The 18,754-nt window shown below is 46.5% G+C and overlaps 1 protein-coding gene across 1 annotated transcript; it reads left to right on the top strand.

The window, feature by feature from the left end:
* The first annotated feature begins 209 nt into the window (after positions 1 to 209).
* Positions 210 to 13,607, top strand: SLC11A1 (solute carrier family 11 member 1). Its single transcript, XM_074191374.1, has 15 exons — positions 210 to 1,244; positions 2,073 to 2,194; positions 4,656 to 4,778; positions 5,208 to 5,327; positions 6,712 to 6,818; positions 8,322 to 8,392; positions 8,778 to 8,845; positions 9,174 to 9,329; positions 9,785 to 9,943; positions 10,422 to 10,508; positions 10,788 to 10,907; positions 11,431 to 11,580; positions 11,825 to 11,898; positions 12,963 to 13,116; positions 13,358 to 13,607. Exons 1-15 carry the CDS (start codon positions 1,226 to 1,228, stop codon positions 13,466 to 13,468), a joined length of 1,641 nt encoding a protein of 546 aa, XP_074047475.1. The 5' UTR covers positions 210 to 1,225; the 3' UTR covers positions 13,469 to 13,607.
* Positions 13,608 to 18,754: the final 5,147 nt, after the last annotated feature.

Here is an 18,754-nt window from a genome sequence, read left to right as displayed (position 1 = left end):
ATGGAATCTGAATGTAGACCAAAGTGTACTATTTTCACTTTTTTAAATTTGTTTTTTGTTTTTCCTTTCTCATATTTTTTCCCTTTTTGTTCTGATTCTCCTTTTACAACATGACTAGTATGGAAAAATAGTGTAATATACTTGTGCATGTATAACTGAAATAGATTGCTTACTGTCTTGGGGAAGGGGAAGGCAAGAGAGGAAGGGTGGGAAATTTTAGAACTTAAAATATTATAAAAATGAATGTTGAAAATTATCTTTACATGTAATTAAAAATACTATTAAAAGTAAATAATAAAGGAAATGATTTCAAAGAAACCTGAGAATACTTGTAAGAAATGACGTAAAGTTCAGTGAGCAGAACTAGAGCAATTTATGCAATAACAATGGAAAGACAAATAACATTGAAAGACTTAAGAACTCTGATAAATGCAATGATCAGTCAAAATTCTAGAGAACCAGTTATAAAGTTCTTGACAGGGGTTAGGAATTCAGAATGAAGACTGAGACATGATCAAAGTGAGAATTTGATTTGATCATGTATACTTGCTACAAACATACCTCCCTCCCCCCCCCCCATTCAAAGGGAACTTGCGAAAGAGAGAGAAAACAGATTTTTGTTCACTGAACAAAATTAAGTTCAATTTAAAATGAGAAATAGAGAAAAGAAAGGAAAAGAAAAAGAAATAATCAAAGAAAGAAAGAAAGAAGAAAGGGGGAAAGGAGAGAGGAAGGAGAGGAGAGAAGGAAGGGTAGAATTTAAAAAAAAAGAACGAAAAGGAACAGGACTTTGACAGGTGGAACAAGCTAGCCTCTGTTGCCAGATTGTGGGTCCAGAAAAAGAAAAATCCAGAAAATATGTACCCACTACCCCAAATGTCCCATGTTATCATAAATGAGTGTGTGCAATGGTATATTCTTACCAGCTAGTTACAGCTCTGGGACAAAGGTTGTAATGGATGAGTGAGTGGACTGAAAAACCAAACATGAGTGACCACTCTGGTTTCCGCTCCAAGGGAAGTCACTTCTGCCTTTTTGTAGTTTCATAATGGGTATATGTATATTTTGAGTGATGATGTAAAAGAATTAGTGGGAACCAATCAGGGTGGTTACAAAGAGGAGATGGGTGCACACTCACATACCACACCAGTTGCCTGTGGAGCCAAGGACTTGGTTGAATGTGCCTGGGACCCAGAACCTATCTGACATAGAAAGGAAGGTCTCCATGGCTTCCAGGATGAATGGTAAGTGTCTTGCTATCATTGATCTTAGTTCTTGCAGAACCTCTGTCAGGGGACAGGGTTACCTGAAGGGAGGGAGGGATTGGGGTTGGAGGAAGATTGGGGCATCAAAGGATTCCTCTTGGCTCCTGGTGAATCATACCTGAACCCCTTCTGCCTTGGTCCAGCTTATGGATATTCAGTTGTGTCTGACTCTGGATGACCCCATGGACTATAGCCCACCAGACCCTTCTGTCCTCCCCTATCTCTCCAAGTCTTCTGGTGCAGTATCAATTTCTGAAACAAGACTAGGGGCTATTTCTTTGGAACTCAGGGGATTTACTTCCTTTTCTATTTTTCTATGCAAACTAATAAACCATAGAGGGAACAGTGCAGTGTTTCATCCTTAACTCTCAGGATGGATGGGGCACATTAATCTCTAGCCTCAAGTCATTCTGGGGTCTCATCTCTCTTCTTATGCCTCTCCCAGCTGAGGAGTACTTCCCTGTAGTGTTGAATAGAGTATATAGGGTAACAGGCACAAAGTCCAGGGTGCATTTCTCATGCTTTCATCATGGGTACATAGAGTTCCCTTATTTGTGGCCTGACCTATCCTAAATATGACCACATAATGAGGTGGGCAGTTCTATGCCTCAGTTTCTCCACCCTTAGGTATTGAGAATCAGAAGAGGTGAGGCTATATTTGTGTAGGGGGAAGTCACTTTGGCACCTAGGCAGACATGGATATGGTGGGGTGGGGTGATACTTAGGAAAAGAAGATGGAACCAGGGATGACTTTAAAATGCTTTCCTCATCATGATATCATGATAATTGTCTTCTGATCCCTCCCAGATAACAAGTCAAGTCAAAGGAGCTATGGTTCCATCAGCTCCCCAGACACACCTGGGATGCAGCAAGAAATTCCGAAGTCAAGCTACTTGAATGAGAGGATTCCAATTCCTGACATAAGACCAGTAGGTTCCTGGGAGCTGATGGGCATTGTGGAGGAGATGCGGGGGGATAGTACTAACCATGTATCTTATAATTAAATGAAGTCACTTAGATTCAAGGCATTTCTTGCAGTCTCCTGACCTAGCTCATTAATGTGTTCTGACTGGTTATTATGATGTCTTGGCATCAAAGTTCTCAAATGAGTGGAGGGAAGCTTTCACTTTCTGCTTTGGGAATTATAGAATTGGAATAGAGCAGAAAAATTATGTAGCTCAGGGGTTCTTGATATTTAGACAATCTGGCAATCTGATAAAGCCCATTATGTTTTTTCAGACTATGATTTTTAAATGCATGAAAAAAATGCACAGAATTACTAAGGAAATTAAATATGTAAAAATTCTTTAATCAAAATATATTATTTTAAAACAAGACCATGGATCCCTAGTTAAGAACCCCTGACCTAATTCAATTCTTTCATCCTTACCAATGTGAGAACTGAGGTCACACAGGGAGTGGTAAGGCTGAGATTCAAGACAGAGTTTTCTGAATTCAAAACCATTGTTCTTCCCACACAAAACCTCACAGAGATTGTGACCCGAGGTTGCCTAGAGAGTGGCTGCTCTCATTACCTCCTACTTAGCCAAAATCTTCAGCAGCAGCTTTCCTCAGGGAGACAGAACCCTGGGCAGGATAAATGGAACCTGAGTTTTGCAAAGGGCAAAGGGGGATAATCTCTGACCTTAGTTTCCCCTCTGAATTATTCGAAGCTGGGAAGATAAATGTCATGGTGAAATTGGCCCAGAGAGTGTACAGGAAGTAGAATAAGTAAGGAGTTGGGGGTACAGGGAGCTACCACAGGATGGAGCAACAGGCATGCAAAGTGGTGACCCCAACCCTTAGTTTCCTCATTTGGAAAATGGAGAGCAACAACTTTTACTTCTTTCCTCAGAGGTAGTTCAGTAGCACGATGGAGAGTACCCCAGTGTCTGCAGTCAGTCTGAATTCAAATATGATCTCAGATACTTATTAGCTGTAGGACCCTGAAATAAGTCACCTGAATTTTGTCTACCTCAGTTTCCTAAACTATAAAACAGAGGACCGTCTCCATGGTTGTTTTGAGGATAATATTTGTTAAGGTAGGTGATTAATACTTCCCTCATTTCCTGCCTCGCAGGGTAAAATGTAGATGATAATAACTGACATAAAGCGCATTTGAAGCAGATTATTCTTCTGATCCTCACAACAACCCTCTGAAGGCATACATTATCAGTCCCATTTTTCAGCTGAGTGGATTGAGATTCAGAGAAATTAAGCCACCAACCACCCCCATGGGGAAGGAAAGTAATCATGATCACACAGTCAGCATCAAAGAGAGGACCATGATCTAGGATGTTCTTTTCATTAAATGAAAATATGAAATATTTTCTCACTTGTAAGGGAAGTGAATTATAAACTGTAAGGGAATAAAGAAATGTGTTATTATCATTATAATTAGTTTCGCAGGACAAGATGAGAAGGAAGAAAGGAGAAACCCCAGAGATGTCTACTTCCTCTTGTGTAAGATACAAATAGCACTAGGGGGTCTAAGAAAATTTGCTTGGTTGGGACAAATATGTTGATTTGGCAAGCAGTTTTGTTGACTCAGATGTAATGGGCAGGAGGGGACCATGTGATGAGATGAAGATGTCCCAACCGTGACTCAGCAGATCCCAACACCAATCTACTTTAACCTGCTAATTCCTCTCACCCCCACCACTTCCCCTTGATAACCGCATGCACAGTCACCCTAAACTTCTCTCCAGGATGCAGCCGGACCAGGGGTACTGACATCAGAAAGGACTTTTTACCTGGAGCATGTGTGAGATTCAAGAACCATTCTAATCTACAAATATTCATGAATCGCCTACTGTATGCAGAGAACCTTGTTGGGCACTGGGGGAGCCTTTGCCCTCATGTAGTCTAGTATGAGAAACAGAAGGCAGCAGGGACACTCTGAAAAGGAGTCCCACCATCAGATCTCTTGTCGTAGGGATAAGGTGATGATTTGTAGTTAGTCAATTAGTCAACAAGCATTTCTTAACCACTTCTTACGTGGTCCAGTCCCCTGCCCTCAAGGATCTTTGGTTCTAGTGAATACATTCTAATGGAGTCAGGGAACCTATTTCTGGATCCAGTCTCGAGGGGACATTGGGTTATTGATTTGGCCTCTCTTGATTTTGACTTCCTCATCTATAAAATGATAAAGGTGGGGAAAGGCAATGGCTTTGAGAATTAATCTCTAGGATCTCTCTTTGAAACCTCTTGCTATTCTTCCTGGAAATCGGGGTGATGGGTGACCCGACTTGTAGATGTGAGGAAGAGAACTCTAGGACTGGCTTCTGGAGAATGGAAGCCTACCTTGGTTAGAGAAGCAGGAGAGAAGCAGGTGGAACTGAGGGTAGAGGGGAGAAGGAGTTATTCTTTCATTCCTTTCTACTCCCTTAGGGAAAATTCAGTTTCCGGAAGCTGTGGGCCTTCACAGGACCAGGATTCCTCATGAGCATAGCTTTTCTGGATCCTGGAAATATTGAATCTGACCTACAAGCTGGAGCTGCCGCAGGATTCAAAGTGAATGAAGGGAAAAGAGGGAAGAGGGTCAACATGAGTAGTTTGAGATTTTCCCCTCCCCGCCCAGGCTCAACCCAGTCCCCATGGTTGACGCTCTTCCTTCCATCCCCACTCAGGCCTTTCCCTCCTCTAGGAACAGCATCTTTTCTCAAGGAGAGTCCCTTGGGAATTTTCTTATTTGTTTTCCCAGAAATCCAATAATTATAAGGTCCAAGTTACCAAAATCTGCAGTCATAAAGTGAGTCAAGCCCTGGGGTTTGAATTAGAGAGGTCTAGTTCCTCCATTCCCTAAATCCCAAAGACAGTAGCAAGTTCTCAGCCCAGGGCCCAGCCAACTGATTAGGATGGGACAGTGTACCATGGTTCAGGGTGGGGAAAGGGAGCAGCTTCCTCTTAGTTGAGAATGTTTTCTTGCTGTATTTTCTTCAGCTGCTGTGGGTACTATTCTGGGCCACCGTACTGGGCTTACTATGTCAGCGACTGGCTGCTCGTCTTGGGGTGGTGACTGGCAAGGACCTGGCAGAGATCTGCCATCTGTATTACCCCAAGGTGAGGAGAGAATGGGGAGGCAGAAAATCTGATATGCTTATACTTAACTAGGCCATCTTCATTTTTTTTAAGTTTTTGCAAGGCAATGGGGTTAACTGACTTGCAAATATTAAATGTCTGAGGCTAGATTTGAACTCAGGTCCTCCTGACTCCAGGGCAGGGGCTCTATCCACTGCACCACCTAGCTGCCCCATGGCTATCTTCATTTTAAAGATTTTTATGGGCCGTTAGGTGTCATTATGTTGGACTTGGAATGTGTCAGAAGACCTGAGTTTGAATCCTGACCCAGTCACATACAAACTATTCAATCCTGGTAAAATCACTTAACCTCTCCAAGATTTAGTTTTCCTCATTTGCAAAATGGGGATAATAGTAACCCCTATCTTACAAAATTAAATACTATATAAATGTTAGTTATTATTAAATAAGAAAACTACATTTCAAAGATGGAAAATAACTATTGAAGAATGAAGGTGAGTAGCTCATGCTTTGAAAGGAGGGTGGGAAAAGTACAAATTGGAAGTAGAATAAGGAATCAGGGATATTGCTATCTTGGCCAGGAAGATGTTCTATCACAGAGCTGTGCTTTGGGGTTCTTAATCCTGCACCCCCTCATAAGGCTATTTCCCAGACTATCTACCCCTTAACATGATTCTCCCCAGCCCCTGGGTCTTTCTTCCTCCATGCCCCCTATATGTCCTGGTCTTGTGACATTTCATTTCTCCTTGAGTGGACCAGGGTCATCTCTAGTCATTCTAATCTGTATCTGGCTCCTGGACCCATATGGCTCTGGATGAGAGAATGAGACTAGTGACTTTGCACAGCTGTCCATCGCTTAAATCCAATTCACTGTGTGTTGTGGCATTACCTCCCTGATGTCATGATCCTCTTTGAGAATAAAGGACAAACAATAACCTATGAGAGAAAATTAGCAAATAAGTTCATTCATACTAGGTTGTTAAAGACTTACTGGATTATATTTTTCCAAGAGAAGCTACATTTTTAAAAGCAGAGAGAGAGAGAGAGAGAGAGAGAGAGAGAGAGAGAGAGAGAGAGAGAGAGATGACCCAGAGGAATGAATTTACTAATAGTAGAATTTCAGTCCTCTTTAAATCATAACTAATAGTCTTTCCTGCCATCCTGGGCCAAAGATATATCCTGAATTCTCCTTAAGTCAGAAACACCTGAAAGAATACATCTAGAAAAAGTCCACTTGAACCCATCCTCTCTAAACCCCTACCCATTTCACCTTCTATCTGCAAGATGCTCACAGAAATGGAGGGAGAAAAGAAGAGAGAGCTCCTTGGAGTTAGAAGATGGAGGGAAGTGATGGAGGGCCCATTACCCAGTGGGAGAACCTCTTCTGAGTCTTCTTTCCCTTCAGGTGCCCCGGGTCCTGCTCTGGCTGGTCATGGAAATAGCAATCATTGGTTCGGATATGCAGGAGGTCATTGGCACAGCCATCTCCTTCAGCCTGCTCTCGGCTAGGAGGTAGTGATCCTAACACGTAGGAGTAAATATCAGAGCTTGAAGTGGTGGAAAGACCTGGACTCTCTGAATCAGAAAAGACTTAGGTTTCACTCTGTCCTCTGATAGATCTGTCCATCTGCCATCTATCATCTTTCTATCCAGCATCTATCTACTTACCCATCTATCCATCCATTCATCATCTGCCTCCCTATTCATCTACCATCTTTCCATTTACCCTTTCTCTATAATTCATCTACCATTTATCCATCCACCTACCCATTTATCCACTCACCCATCACCTATCTACCTATCTCCCTATCTACCCATCTACTCACCACTATCTATCCACCCAGCATCTACCTACACACCTATCCATTCATTATCTATCTATAATTTTAGTGAATTACAGAAATTTGCTTTAATATTTTTCATAAAATGTTAATTCAACCCTTCCCTCAACCTGAATGTAGATAGTCTAGAGCTTCCACAGCCTCAGTTACAAGGCAAAGACTCCTTTTTCCCCAACCCCAACCATTCTGTAAACATACCCAGGAGCAGGACAGGCTTCTAAGACACATTGAAAAAATGGACAGCTTTTAAAAAATTTACCAGCAGTGGTTTGGCAGTATGGATATAAGCTAAAAGAGAAAAAAGAAAGCCCTGATAATAACTATAAGCTTATAATTATAGGAGGATAAGATTGAGAACCAGAATAGGTCTTGAGGATTATCTTTACAGATGAGGAAACTGAGGCCCAAGATTAGTTAAATGACTAGCCCAAGGATTCAAATCCAGATCCTCTAACTGAAGGTTCATTGCACTACAATTAGTCGCATAAAGCCTTAATTATTTTTCTAAGCTTTCTTATCTCATTTGATCTCTGTAACAACTTGGTGAGAGTGGGTAGGTGTTATTATCTTTATTTGACAAATAAGGAAACAGGCACAGGAAGGTTAAATGAGTTGACACCCTAACCACCCAGCTCCTCAAAGTTAACTCCCATGCCAAGATCTCGATTCCACCTCACTAAGACAGGGAGGTTAGGTCCTGAATCATCCCATCACCTATAGGTTCTATTTCTCCCATCAAAGATCAGATTCCTTGATCTGAGTGTAACCTTTTATGACCCATTCTCTTCTTTTCCTCCTCCTAACCCTTTGCCTTCATCGCTACCTTAAATCCCTCCATTTTTCTATTCTCTCACAACAACCTTGCTCAGACTTCTCTCATAACAACCTTCCTCTCTTCTCCATCAGCCTTACGATAACCAGCTCAGATCTACACTGTCTTCTTGCCTCAGATCCCTTGTCCTCCAGGTTCTGGTATCACTGATGCCTTTCCAGATTTTGATCTCATCTTCTTCCCCATCCAATACCTTTGCTCCCCTTAATGTGGTGCTGAATGACTCTAAAGGAAGTCAGTCAAAGAGCCCAATTAGTGCCAAGGTCTACTAATTCTAAGGGAGACTGAGTCCCATAGCTGGGTCAGGACTCACTTCTTCCACTGACAGACCTCTGGTTGCAGGATTCCCCTCTGGGGTGGTGTGCTCATCACCATCGTGGATACTCTGTTCTTCCTTTTCCTGGATAATTATGGTGAGTTCTAGGAGAGAACTGAGATCTCCCCTGTCCAAAGAGTGGTAGGGGAGGAGGGAGGTGACACAGTTTTTCCCAGGTAACAGATGTTGGATTTATTTGCCATTTCTGAGGCTTTTTTTAATGTTCTAGATAGCCTCTGTGTGAGATGTTCTAGGTCCCCTCTAACACTATGTGATGCTATCTATGTGTGTCTATGATTTCAACCACAAAGAAGGCTCTATGAGAAAACCCTGCTTGAAGCTTTCCCCACAGGAAGGGTGGGGGCCAGGAAGATTGTAGAGTCCATTTCCCCAGAGTCCTCTCTACTGGGGAGAGAAAGGTGAATGTCCCAGAGCGAGGTGATGTCTTCAATGCCTCTTTCTCCCCACCTTCTTTCCCCAAGGGTTGCGGAAGTTGGAAGCCTTCTTTGGATTCCTCATCACCATCATGGCTGTGACCTTTGGCTATGAAGTGAGACACTAGTGGCATGCCAACCTCCCTCATCACCCCAGAACTCCCAGTCCTCAGTCCTCCCTTATTCATTGTCTAAGTCCTTGCAAGAACAGGGGAAAGTAAAAACACTAGAATTGGATTTATCCAACTCCTTCAAATCCTGAATCTAGAATTTACAAACTGTATGACTCAAATGCAAATCATTTTCCCACTGAGTCTCATTTCCTCCTCCGTAAAAGAACAGAGTGGAGCCAGGTCCCTCTTCTGGGTGGGGAGGGTGGGCACTCCCGGTGAATTGAAAGGGAGATTTTCTGTGATGTGGCCCCTCTTCCTTGCTTCCTTTCAGTATGTGGTGGTGAAACCGGACCAAGGGGCACTGCTCAAGGGTCTCTTTTTGCCCTCCTGCTCAGGCTGTGGCCCACCGGAACTCTTACAGGCAGTGGGCATTGTGGGAGCTATCATCATGCCTCACAACATCTACTTACACTCTGCTCTGGTCAAGGTAAGAAAGGAGGGAAGAAGGGAAAGAAAGGAAGAATAGGAGGGGAAGGGTGTGACCTTGGGAGAAACTAGGAACCTTCCTTTGAGCCACTACCCTCCCATCCCATCCCTGGCTTCACATGTCTGATTCTTCCAGTCCTGCTTCTCCATCCTATTGTCCAATTTCCACATCTCTGAGTCTTTCAGTCCTGGTCTTATCTATCTCTAACTTCTCCATCCCTGGCCTTGCCCTTTCTCCATATCTCTGATTCATCCATCCTTGGTCTCATGCTGCTCCTCTGTTCCTTCATCTATCCTTGGCTCTCTCTCCCTTCACTATGTAAAGTAGATTGATGCCTTGGGATTTCCAAGTGGAGAAGTAAGGAGCTGGGGGGATTCAAGTCAGGGATTCTCTGAAGAGCATACTACTGCCTCTCTCCTTCCCTCCCTGAAAGCCTTCCCTGTACTATCTCCTAGTCCAGAAAGATCAATCGTTCCCAGAGACAGGAAGTCCGAGAGGCCAACATGTATTTCCTGATAGAGGCTTCCATTGCTCTGCTTGTCTCCTTCATCATCAACCTGTTTGTCATGGCAGTCTTTGGCCAGGCCTTCTACCAACATACCAACCAGACTGTGGTGAGGAATGCAAGCAAACTCATCCCATCACTGGGTTTCCATTGAATTCCTTGTCCTTGAATCCCCTCCCGGTTTCAAGGATTATGACTCTGAGCTGCTATAACATCCCCCCCACACACACACCTTCCCCATGCTCATAGCCTTTTGTTCTTTAGTTTGGGTTTGGCATCTATTTGTCCATCAAGGCTCATTCAACAAATAGTATTACCCACCTTCCATCAGATTCAAAATGGCAGTTCTTGTCCTCAGTCTCTTAAAGTCCATATTGTAGACAGGAAAGAGCTCTTGGACTAAGGAGCAGAAAATGTTGCTTCTTGTCCAGACTCCGACACTAACGAGCCATATAAGCTATGGCCCCTCGCTAGCACTCAGTTCCCTTCCCCTCTGATATAAGGGAATAGCACCAAGTCATCCCTGAAGACCCAGCTGGAATGTTCTAGGTTGAACGCTTTCTCTGTCCTTGTCTCCTTGTCCACAGTATGAAGTCTGTGCCAATGGAAAACTCCCTTCTTATGCCACATTTCTCAAGGATAACCAGACAGTGACTCCGGATATTTACCAGGGGGTGAGCTGGTGGGAGGGCCCAGGGCCCCTCTTCATATCTCCTCAGCCCCAGATCCCCCAAGGCTAAACAGATACTTCCTGGCTTGAATGGGACAACCATTCCTGGCAACGAGTCAAATTAGGATTATTTGGGGTCTGCCCATACCAGCCCTTAATCATCAATGTTATTTTGCTTTAGGGTGGAGTCCCTCATTATCCCTGAGTGGGATGGCCCTGAGGAAGGGACCCCCCCCACTTAGCTCAAATAGGACAATTTTTGCAACAACCCTTTCTTCTTCAGGGCGTGATTCTTGGCTGCTTCTTTGGTCCTGCTATGCTCTATATTTGGGCAGTGGGCATCCTGGCGGCTGGCCAGAGTTCCACCATGACAGGCACCTATGCTGGGCAGTTTGTGATGGAGGTGTGTGAGTTCCCAAAAAGGAAGTGGGGGCCTATTAGAGATGGGCATGGGCAGGGAATAGAGAGGTTTTGTGAGAGAATGGGAGGGAATATTACTAGGAGGCTGGAGGGACTTTTCCAGGGAGAAAGTTGATACCTGCCTCCCTGCCTCATCATTTGCCAAGAAGAGTGGTGACGCTCTAGGTCACTCTCTCGTCCGGAGGCCAGGCTGATGATCCCTTCTGGAATTCCCTTTCCCTACTTCTCTATCTCCCTGACTGATGCTCCCATCCCATAGAATACCAGAGAACATCCAACCAGGAAGGAATCTTAGAGACCATTCAGGTTCTGGTCCAGACCTTTCATTTTACTACTGAGAAACAGAAGAAACCAAAGAAAGATTATCATCTCCCTTGACTTCACACAAGGAGAAACTGAGGGGCCCAGAGAACAGTTAGGAATGGAAACCCATCTCCTGGGTCCAGATTTCAGGGTTTCCCTCAGACCCTCTGGAGAACCCAGATTTCCCTCCCCTTGATTTCTAGGGCTTTCTGAAGCTCAGATGGTCCCGTTTTGCCCGAGTCCTCTTTACCCGTTCCTTTGCCATCCTCCCCACCATCATGGTGGCCATCTTCAGGGACATACAAGACCTGTCTGGTTTGAATGACCTGCTAAATGTGCTACAGAGCCTGTTGGTAAGAGGGATCACCTACTCACAGAAGGGCTCCTTCCCCTGGGGCTGGGGGAAGGAATACTCTTCTGTCTGGGGGAGGGAATACTCGTCTGCCTTTTGGCCTCCCTCTGCCCTCTAAGCCTGATGGACAGCCAACAACAGGCTAAGGTCAGACAAAGGCTGGCTCCCAGAATTCTTTACCCACTCCTTAACCCTGGCCCTTCCATCCCCCAATATTTACCAGTTCTTCCTCATCTCTCCCTCAGCTCCCCTTTGCGGTGTTTCCAATTCTCACCTTCACCAGTATGCCCGCTATCATGCAGGAGTTCACCAATGGTTTGTAAGTGCTCTCAGGACAGTAGTAGTAGTAGTAGTAGTAGTAGTAGTAGCAGCAGCAGCAGCAGCAGTAAGTGGTAATAGTAGTAGTAGTAGTAGCAGTAATAGTAGCAATAGTGGTAGTGGTAATGGTAGTAGTAGTGAGAGAGGTAGTGGTAGTGGTAGCAGTAGCAATAATAATGGTAGTATAGTGGTAGTGGTAGTAGTAGTAGTGGTAGTGGTGGTGGTAACAGTAGTAGTTGTAGTAGCAGTAGTAATGGCAGTAATAGTAGTAGTGGTAGAGGTAGTGGTAGTAGCAGTAGTAGTAATAGTAATATTGGTAGTGGCAGTGGTGGTAGTAGTAGCAGTAATAGTGGTAGTGGTAGTAGTAGCAGTAATAGTAGTAATAATGGTAGCAATAGTGGTAGTGGTATTGGTAGTAGTAGCAATAGTGTTGGTAACCGTAGCATCTGTGGTAGTAGTAATGGTGGTGGTGGTATTAGTAATGGTAGTAATAGTAGCAGTGGTAGTAGCGATAGTAATAGTAATGGGAATGGGAGTGGGAGTGGGAGTGGGAATGGGAGTGGGAAGGCAGTGGCAGTGGCAGTGGCAGTCAGACTATAACCAGGCCCAGGCCCAGGACTGGGATCCGAACCAGGACTAGTGATTAGCATGTGCGCAGTTCATTAAGGCTGACAAAGCACTTCCCACGTCATCTCACTGGATCCTCAGGGCGGCAGGTGCTAGTTTCATGCCCATTTTACAGATGAGGAAACCAAGTGAGGGGGCACGCAGGGTCACAGTCAGTTCCCAAGGGGTTGGGGCAGGGGCTGTCCACCGCTGGTTCTGCCGTGTTTCCAGGAGCCCAAGCTTAGAGACCACACCTAGCTCCCTGGCATGGGAACTATCATCTAAGGAATGGCAAGCCTGGCAGCTGTCCACGCTGTCATTTGGGCCAGGCTCTGGGGGAGGGGCGGGCACCTGTTAGCGGGCAAGGGGAGAAGAGGGAGGGCGGGGAGAAGCCCAGCTAGGGGCGCCACGGACGGGAGGAGGCAGATCTACCCTTCTGCCCCCACCTCTCCCCTGCAGGTTGAGCAAAAGCCTCACGTTGCTCACCATGGGCCTGGTCTGCACCATCAACGCCTACTTTGTCATGGCTTACCTGGCGGGGCTCCCGCAGCCCGGGTACTACGGGCTGGTGGCGCTGCTGGCCGCGGCCTACCTGGCCCTCCTCTTCTACCTGGTGAAGTGGGAAGGGGCAGCCTGGGGGGGGGGGGGGCTGAAGGGCAGAGCAGGGCAGGGCGGGAACTGAAGATGCTGCCCACAGGGGAGGTGCCCCCGGTCACTACACTCGGGTACGCGGGGGTTTCGGGGGGCCCGGACCAAGCAGATGAGACAAGCAGGATCTCGAGGGGCGGGGCGGGGGCGGGGACCCCGCGGTGGGCAGGGGCCCCACTTCTGACCCCCGCCTCTCCCGCCCGCAGGCGTGGACCTGCTGCCTCGGGCTCGGGGCCGCGCTCCTGGCGCGCCCTTCTCACCGGCACTTTCTCTACGGACTCCCGGAGGGACAGACCGAGGGGGGCCCCGCCGGCTGAGAGCCTGTCCCGGGGCTGGGGCGCCCCCGGCCCGATCCCGGGAACGGCCCCCAGAGGCTCACGGTGGACCGCGGGGAGCGCCGGGGGTCGGGCCCCGCGACCCGCGCCCCTGAACTTGGGGCGCCTCAAGCTCTGGCCCCGCACCCACTTTCCAGGCGGGAACCCCGAGTGGCGGCGCGGGGGGCGGGCGGGCCCGGGCCCGGATTGGCTGGGCCGCCCCGCCCCGCCCCGCCTCCGCCCCGCGCCCGGGCCGCTCTTTCCCGACGCTCCCTGGGCCGTTTCAAGGCCCCCCCCCCGCCCCCTCCCCCTCCCGCCTCCACTCGCGCAGGTCGGGGGGCCCCGGGTCTCCCCACGTTGCGGCGGGGGCTCTGGGGGGGCCGGGGCGCCCCCTCCCGGGAAGCCCCGGGCCCCGCGGTCCCGACCCGCTCGGGCTGGGGCGCTTGTTTTTGAGAGGAATTTCCTCTTTCTTAAAAGGGCGATGGTTCAGGTGGGGCCCGCGCTGTGGGCGGGACGGGGCGGGGTGAAGGGAGGAGTGGGGAAGAGGAAAGGGGAGAGGGTGGGGCGGCACCCCTCCTTTCCTGCCTCCCCTTTCCCAATAAACCGATGCCACACTTTCCCTTCGGATAACTTTTTTTGATTGCTTTTTGGTTTTTTGCCAGGCAAGGGGGTTAAGTGACTTGCCCAAGGTCACTCCACTGTGTAAGTAGGAGGCGAATTTGAACTCAGATCCTCCTGACTCCAGGATGCATCTACCCGCCCCCCCCCCCATAATAGTTGACACCATACAATCAGCTAATCGATGTGTATCTCACAGGTTCCCCCTCAGGAATGAGATCAAAAGTGACCTTGGAGGGGTGGCTAGGTGGCGCAGTGGATAAAGCACCAGCCTTGGAGCCAGGAGTACCTGGGTTCAAATCTGACCTCAGACACTTAATAATGACCTAGCTGTGTGGCCTTGGGCAAGCCACTTAATCCCATTTACCTTGCAAAAACCTAAAAAAAAGAAAGAAAAAAAAGGAAAAAAGTGACCTTGGAGGGGCGGCTAGGTGGCACAGTGGATAGAGCACCGGCCCTGGAGTCAGGAGGACCTGGGTTCAAATCCGATCTCAGACACTTAATAATGACCTAGCTGGGTGGCCTTGGGCAAGCCACTTGACCCCATTTGCCTCGCAAAAACCTAAAACAAAAGTGACCTCGGGCGAGTCACTTAACCCTGACCCCCTCGCATCCAGGGCCACCTCCAGTGGCCACTGGACCCTGACGATCCTAGAGGAGAAAGCGAGGCCGGTGACCCAGCACAGCCCCCCTCCATCAAACCTCGTCATGGCATCACCTTCCTGGTGGCATGATCTCCAGAATGAAGGACAAGAAGAGACTCCGGGGAATTAGACCAAAGTATTTGCTTGGAAAGTTGGCTCCCGGACACTTGACTTTCTCCAGGCCTGGGGGGTCCCTGAGCTATACAGTGGCTCTTTGAGTCAGGAAAGACCAGAGTTCAAATGGGACCCCAAGCATCCGTTGTGTGACCCTTGGCAAGTCACTTCAGATCTGCCAGCCTCCATTGTCTCTACTTGGGATGTTAGCAGAATCTACTTCCCTCCTGGGCCTGTCATAAGAACCAAGTGAGGTACTGGTTGTAAATTTGTAGGGCACCATTTTGCCCCAATTTGCCCCATCTCCATTACTACTATTGAAGGCCCCCCAGGTTCTCCACCTTGGGTTATCTTTCCCCTCTTTGTCTCCCCACTACAAGCAACAACTTAGTACCAAGTGACCCAGTCTGGGTAACTTTTACCTCTAGATCAGACCGCTGCAAAAGTTGGGTTTTGTGTTTTAGATTTTTGCAAGGCAAACGGGGTTAAGTGACTTGCCCAAGGCCACACAGCTAGGGAATTATTGTCTGAGACTGGATTTGAACCCAGGTCCTCCTGACTCCAGGGCCAGTGCTTTAGCCACTGCGCCACCTAGCCGCCCCACACTGCAATAAGTTTCTTAATTAATTTTTGTCCTAGTCTCCACATTCCCCTATGTATCCTTTGTATTAGTCTTAAAACACAATATTTAACCATGTCACCACCCCAACCCCCAACTCAAGGATGTTCTGTAGCTCCCTACTGCTTATGGGATGACATCCAAACTTTTCAGCTTGCCGGGTAAATTCTACAAATCTGCCTCCAGGCTTATTATTTCTCCCCTTCACACTTTCTGAATTCCAAGAACACTGGCCTCCAGGTTCTTCTTGTAATTCAGCATTCCAGCTTCACTTTCCACAGGCTGTCACCCCACGCCTTCCCTTCCTCATCTCTGTCTCCAAAGCCTTAACTTTTCTGAGGCAAAGCTTCTGCCATTTCCTTATAAGAAGTCTTCCCTGATTCTTGAAAGCTGTTACTTTTCCCTCCCTTCTCCAATTATCTTTCTACGTTTGCCTCTCAGTGCACAAGTAGCTTCCTCCACTCCTAAAATGCACATCCCTTTTTTCAAGGCAAAGACAGATTTCATTTTGCCTTTTTAATCCCCAGGACCCAGCAGTGTCTCTAACTTCAAGTCATGGTACAGACTTAAGTACTTGTTGAAATTCAGTTGAGGGGGGCAGCTAGGTGGCAGGATAGAGCATCAGCCCTGAAGTCAGGAGGACCTGAGTTCAAATATGACCTCAGACACTTAATGATTGCCTAGCTGTGTGACCTTGGGCAAGTCACTTAACCCCACTAACTTGGAAAAAAAAGCAAAAATTAATTGAGGAATTGGGACAGTAAAAGCTCTTTTTCATCAGAGAGATGAATGAAAACAGAAACTGGGGCACACAGATGAAGACTTTAGCCCTGAGGGCCAAGAAATCTAATATTTTTTCCAATTGGTGGCTACTAGGTAATAATCTGGTCAGTAGAGTACTGGATAATGGGGGGTGGGGGGATAAAGGGGGGAAGAGTTCTTTGGACCTGCCTTCTTTGGGGGCTAATCTTTTTACAGAAGTTGCCAGAATCCTCCTTGCCAGTCATGAGTAGCTCAGATTTGTAAAACCCATTAAGGCTTGTAATGTGATTTTACATGCCTTTTAAATCCTCACAACTGTCCTGAAAGGCAGATGCTATTTTTATTTCCCCCCTCACCCTTTTGCAGATGAGGAGACCGGCTCAGAAGGACTGTAAACTTACTTGGGATTTGGTGTCCCAACTAGTAACTATGGGAAGATTCCAGTTCACTTCTGTCTTATGCCAAACACAGCCCTCTAGCCACTATGCAAGGCTGATTCTGGAGCTCCCCACATCAAGGCTGACCATCTGCTGACTTTCCTTGGAACTTTCCCTTGTTGCCAGAAAATGTGAATAGATAAAGGTTTCAGGGGTTCAAGCAAACATGACAAAATTCACTTAAAAAAATCAACTCTGACCCAGAAGAATTGAGAGACAAAAGGAATTTGTTTACACATTACTGTAGATATTAAAGTAACAAGGAAACTGAGAAGTAATTCAGGCTGTGATTCATAAGGAGAGCATTAGTGTTTATTCCTAAGAAAGTAGTAAAGCTAAGAGAGAAATTAAGGACAGTTGCCGGAGCCTTGCAACCCGGCTGAATCAGCAGCCAGCAGAGGATACAGCCAGGGTTTTGTAGAGTAAGTGCTGGTAAAGGGGATAGGGAGGGGTTAGGGCGGTGCTATGGAGGGATTAAGAGGTGGGTAACACGGACTACTTAGGTCACATAGACTGCACTTGTCCCGAGTGCTCAATTAAGGTAGACAATGGATGGGAGTAAGTGCAATAGTTCAAGGATTTAATCCTTTCTGGCTAGGGCAGGGATTTACCTACTCCTTGCCAGGGGGTTAAGTACTTCACTGAAGTTTATTGACCTTCCTTCCTCCACACTCTCCTCCCTCCCCCAAAGCCATCCCAATCCCGGGACTCAGGATGGAACCAGAGCAATTTTTTACTTGCCTAAATCTAAATAAAAATAAAAGAATCAAGGAAAAAAAATCAAGGAAAAAAAAATTCACCAATCAACAAACCATGACCTGGGGGGATTATTGTCTTCCTTCCTTGAGTGGACTCTCAATTCTCCTGCCCCATTTTAATCAAACAGGTCCCCAGAATAACCTCTTACTATGCAGGTTGACAGCAGAGGGAGGATAAGGAAAACTCCTTCTTTCTACGGCCTTCCCCTTTGTTAATCTAGAAAATGGTTTGTTACAAATTGATGGAAAGAAGTCCTCCCTCTTCCTCCCCTCCTCTCCACATTTATAGTGCTTAAAGTTCTGAAGGGAGGTTGGTGTAGAGATCAGAGTTAAATCTCTACAACCAGGGAGAGTCTCTGACGTATACTTGGCTGTGTGACCCTCGGCTAGCCACTTAGTACCTAAGATTATGTTTTGGAGAAGGTGCATTGTTAAAAAAAAGGAGTTTCCTCAACCAAAAATTTCTTTTGGTTACCACTGAAATCACTTGCCCAGTTGCTTTATCTATCTTTTAAGGTTTACAAAATATTTTCCTCATTAACATTAAAGTAAAAATGAAAAAAGTAAAGTAAAAGTAAAAAAAAAGTAAACACTTTCCTCATTAAAGTCTTTGTGGTCCATTTCCTTAAATATGATCCCTGTCTGATCAATGGCTATCATTTCTCTCTAGGTCTCCCAGACTCATCAAGGTCAACCAGTGGATGCTCTTTAAATCATAAAAATGATTTAAACTCAGGAAGATGAGTTCCTGGTTCCTAGGCCCACTAGACATTTAATAGTTCCTAACACTTGCTTATGGGATTTAGGTAATTCTGTCTCTTCAGTGACCCTTGACCAGGCTGTCTGGGCTTTGGAGATCGTAAGTGGACAGTTCCTAAGTAGACAGGAAGTCCCTCCTCACCAGTCCCAACCAGTAAATGGCTAGTCTGTTGGTGCCCCTGGGAGAATGGGAAAGGCTCTACCTGCAACTCCTCATTTAACAGATGCCATATCCTTTGCTTCTTCTTTCTAGAGAAACTCATGAATAGACTCGACCTCTAAGAGTTGTTAAAGTGAAAAACCTTGTATTCTGGAGTAAAAAAGAGATGGGCTTGGCTACCAACCAATGAGGAAGTTGACTGAGGTGATCCTTCAAGTCCTTCCCAAATCTGATACTATTCCTGCCCCGTCTGGCAGAAGGTCTGGTACCTTGGCTCCATTATAGATAAGCACCCGGGAGAGAAATATGCCTTCTCCCATCCCCTATAGTAAATACCTCCCAGAGCTTCCTGACTCTCTTTTCTCTCAGATCTTGGCACAGAAGAAGCTCCCCAGGGAGCAAGGACTCCCTAAGATAT

The sequence above is a fragment of the Macrotis lagotis genome, chromosome 6 (genome assembly GCF_037893015.1).
Source record: "Macrotis lagotis isolate mMagLag1 chromosome 6, bilby.v1.9.chrom.fasta, whole genome shotgun sequence".
Classification (NCBI taxonomy): domain Eukaryota; kingdom Metazoa; phylum Chordata; class Mammalia; order Peramelemorphia; family Peramelidae; genus Macrotis; species Macrotis lagotis.
This window is presented reverse-complemented; position numbering and strand designations above follow the sequence as displayed.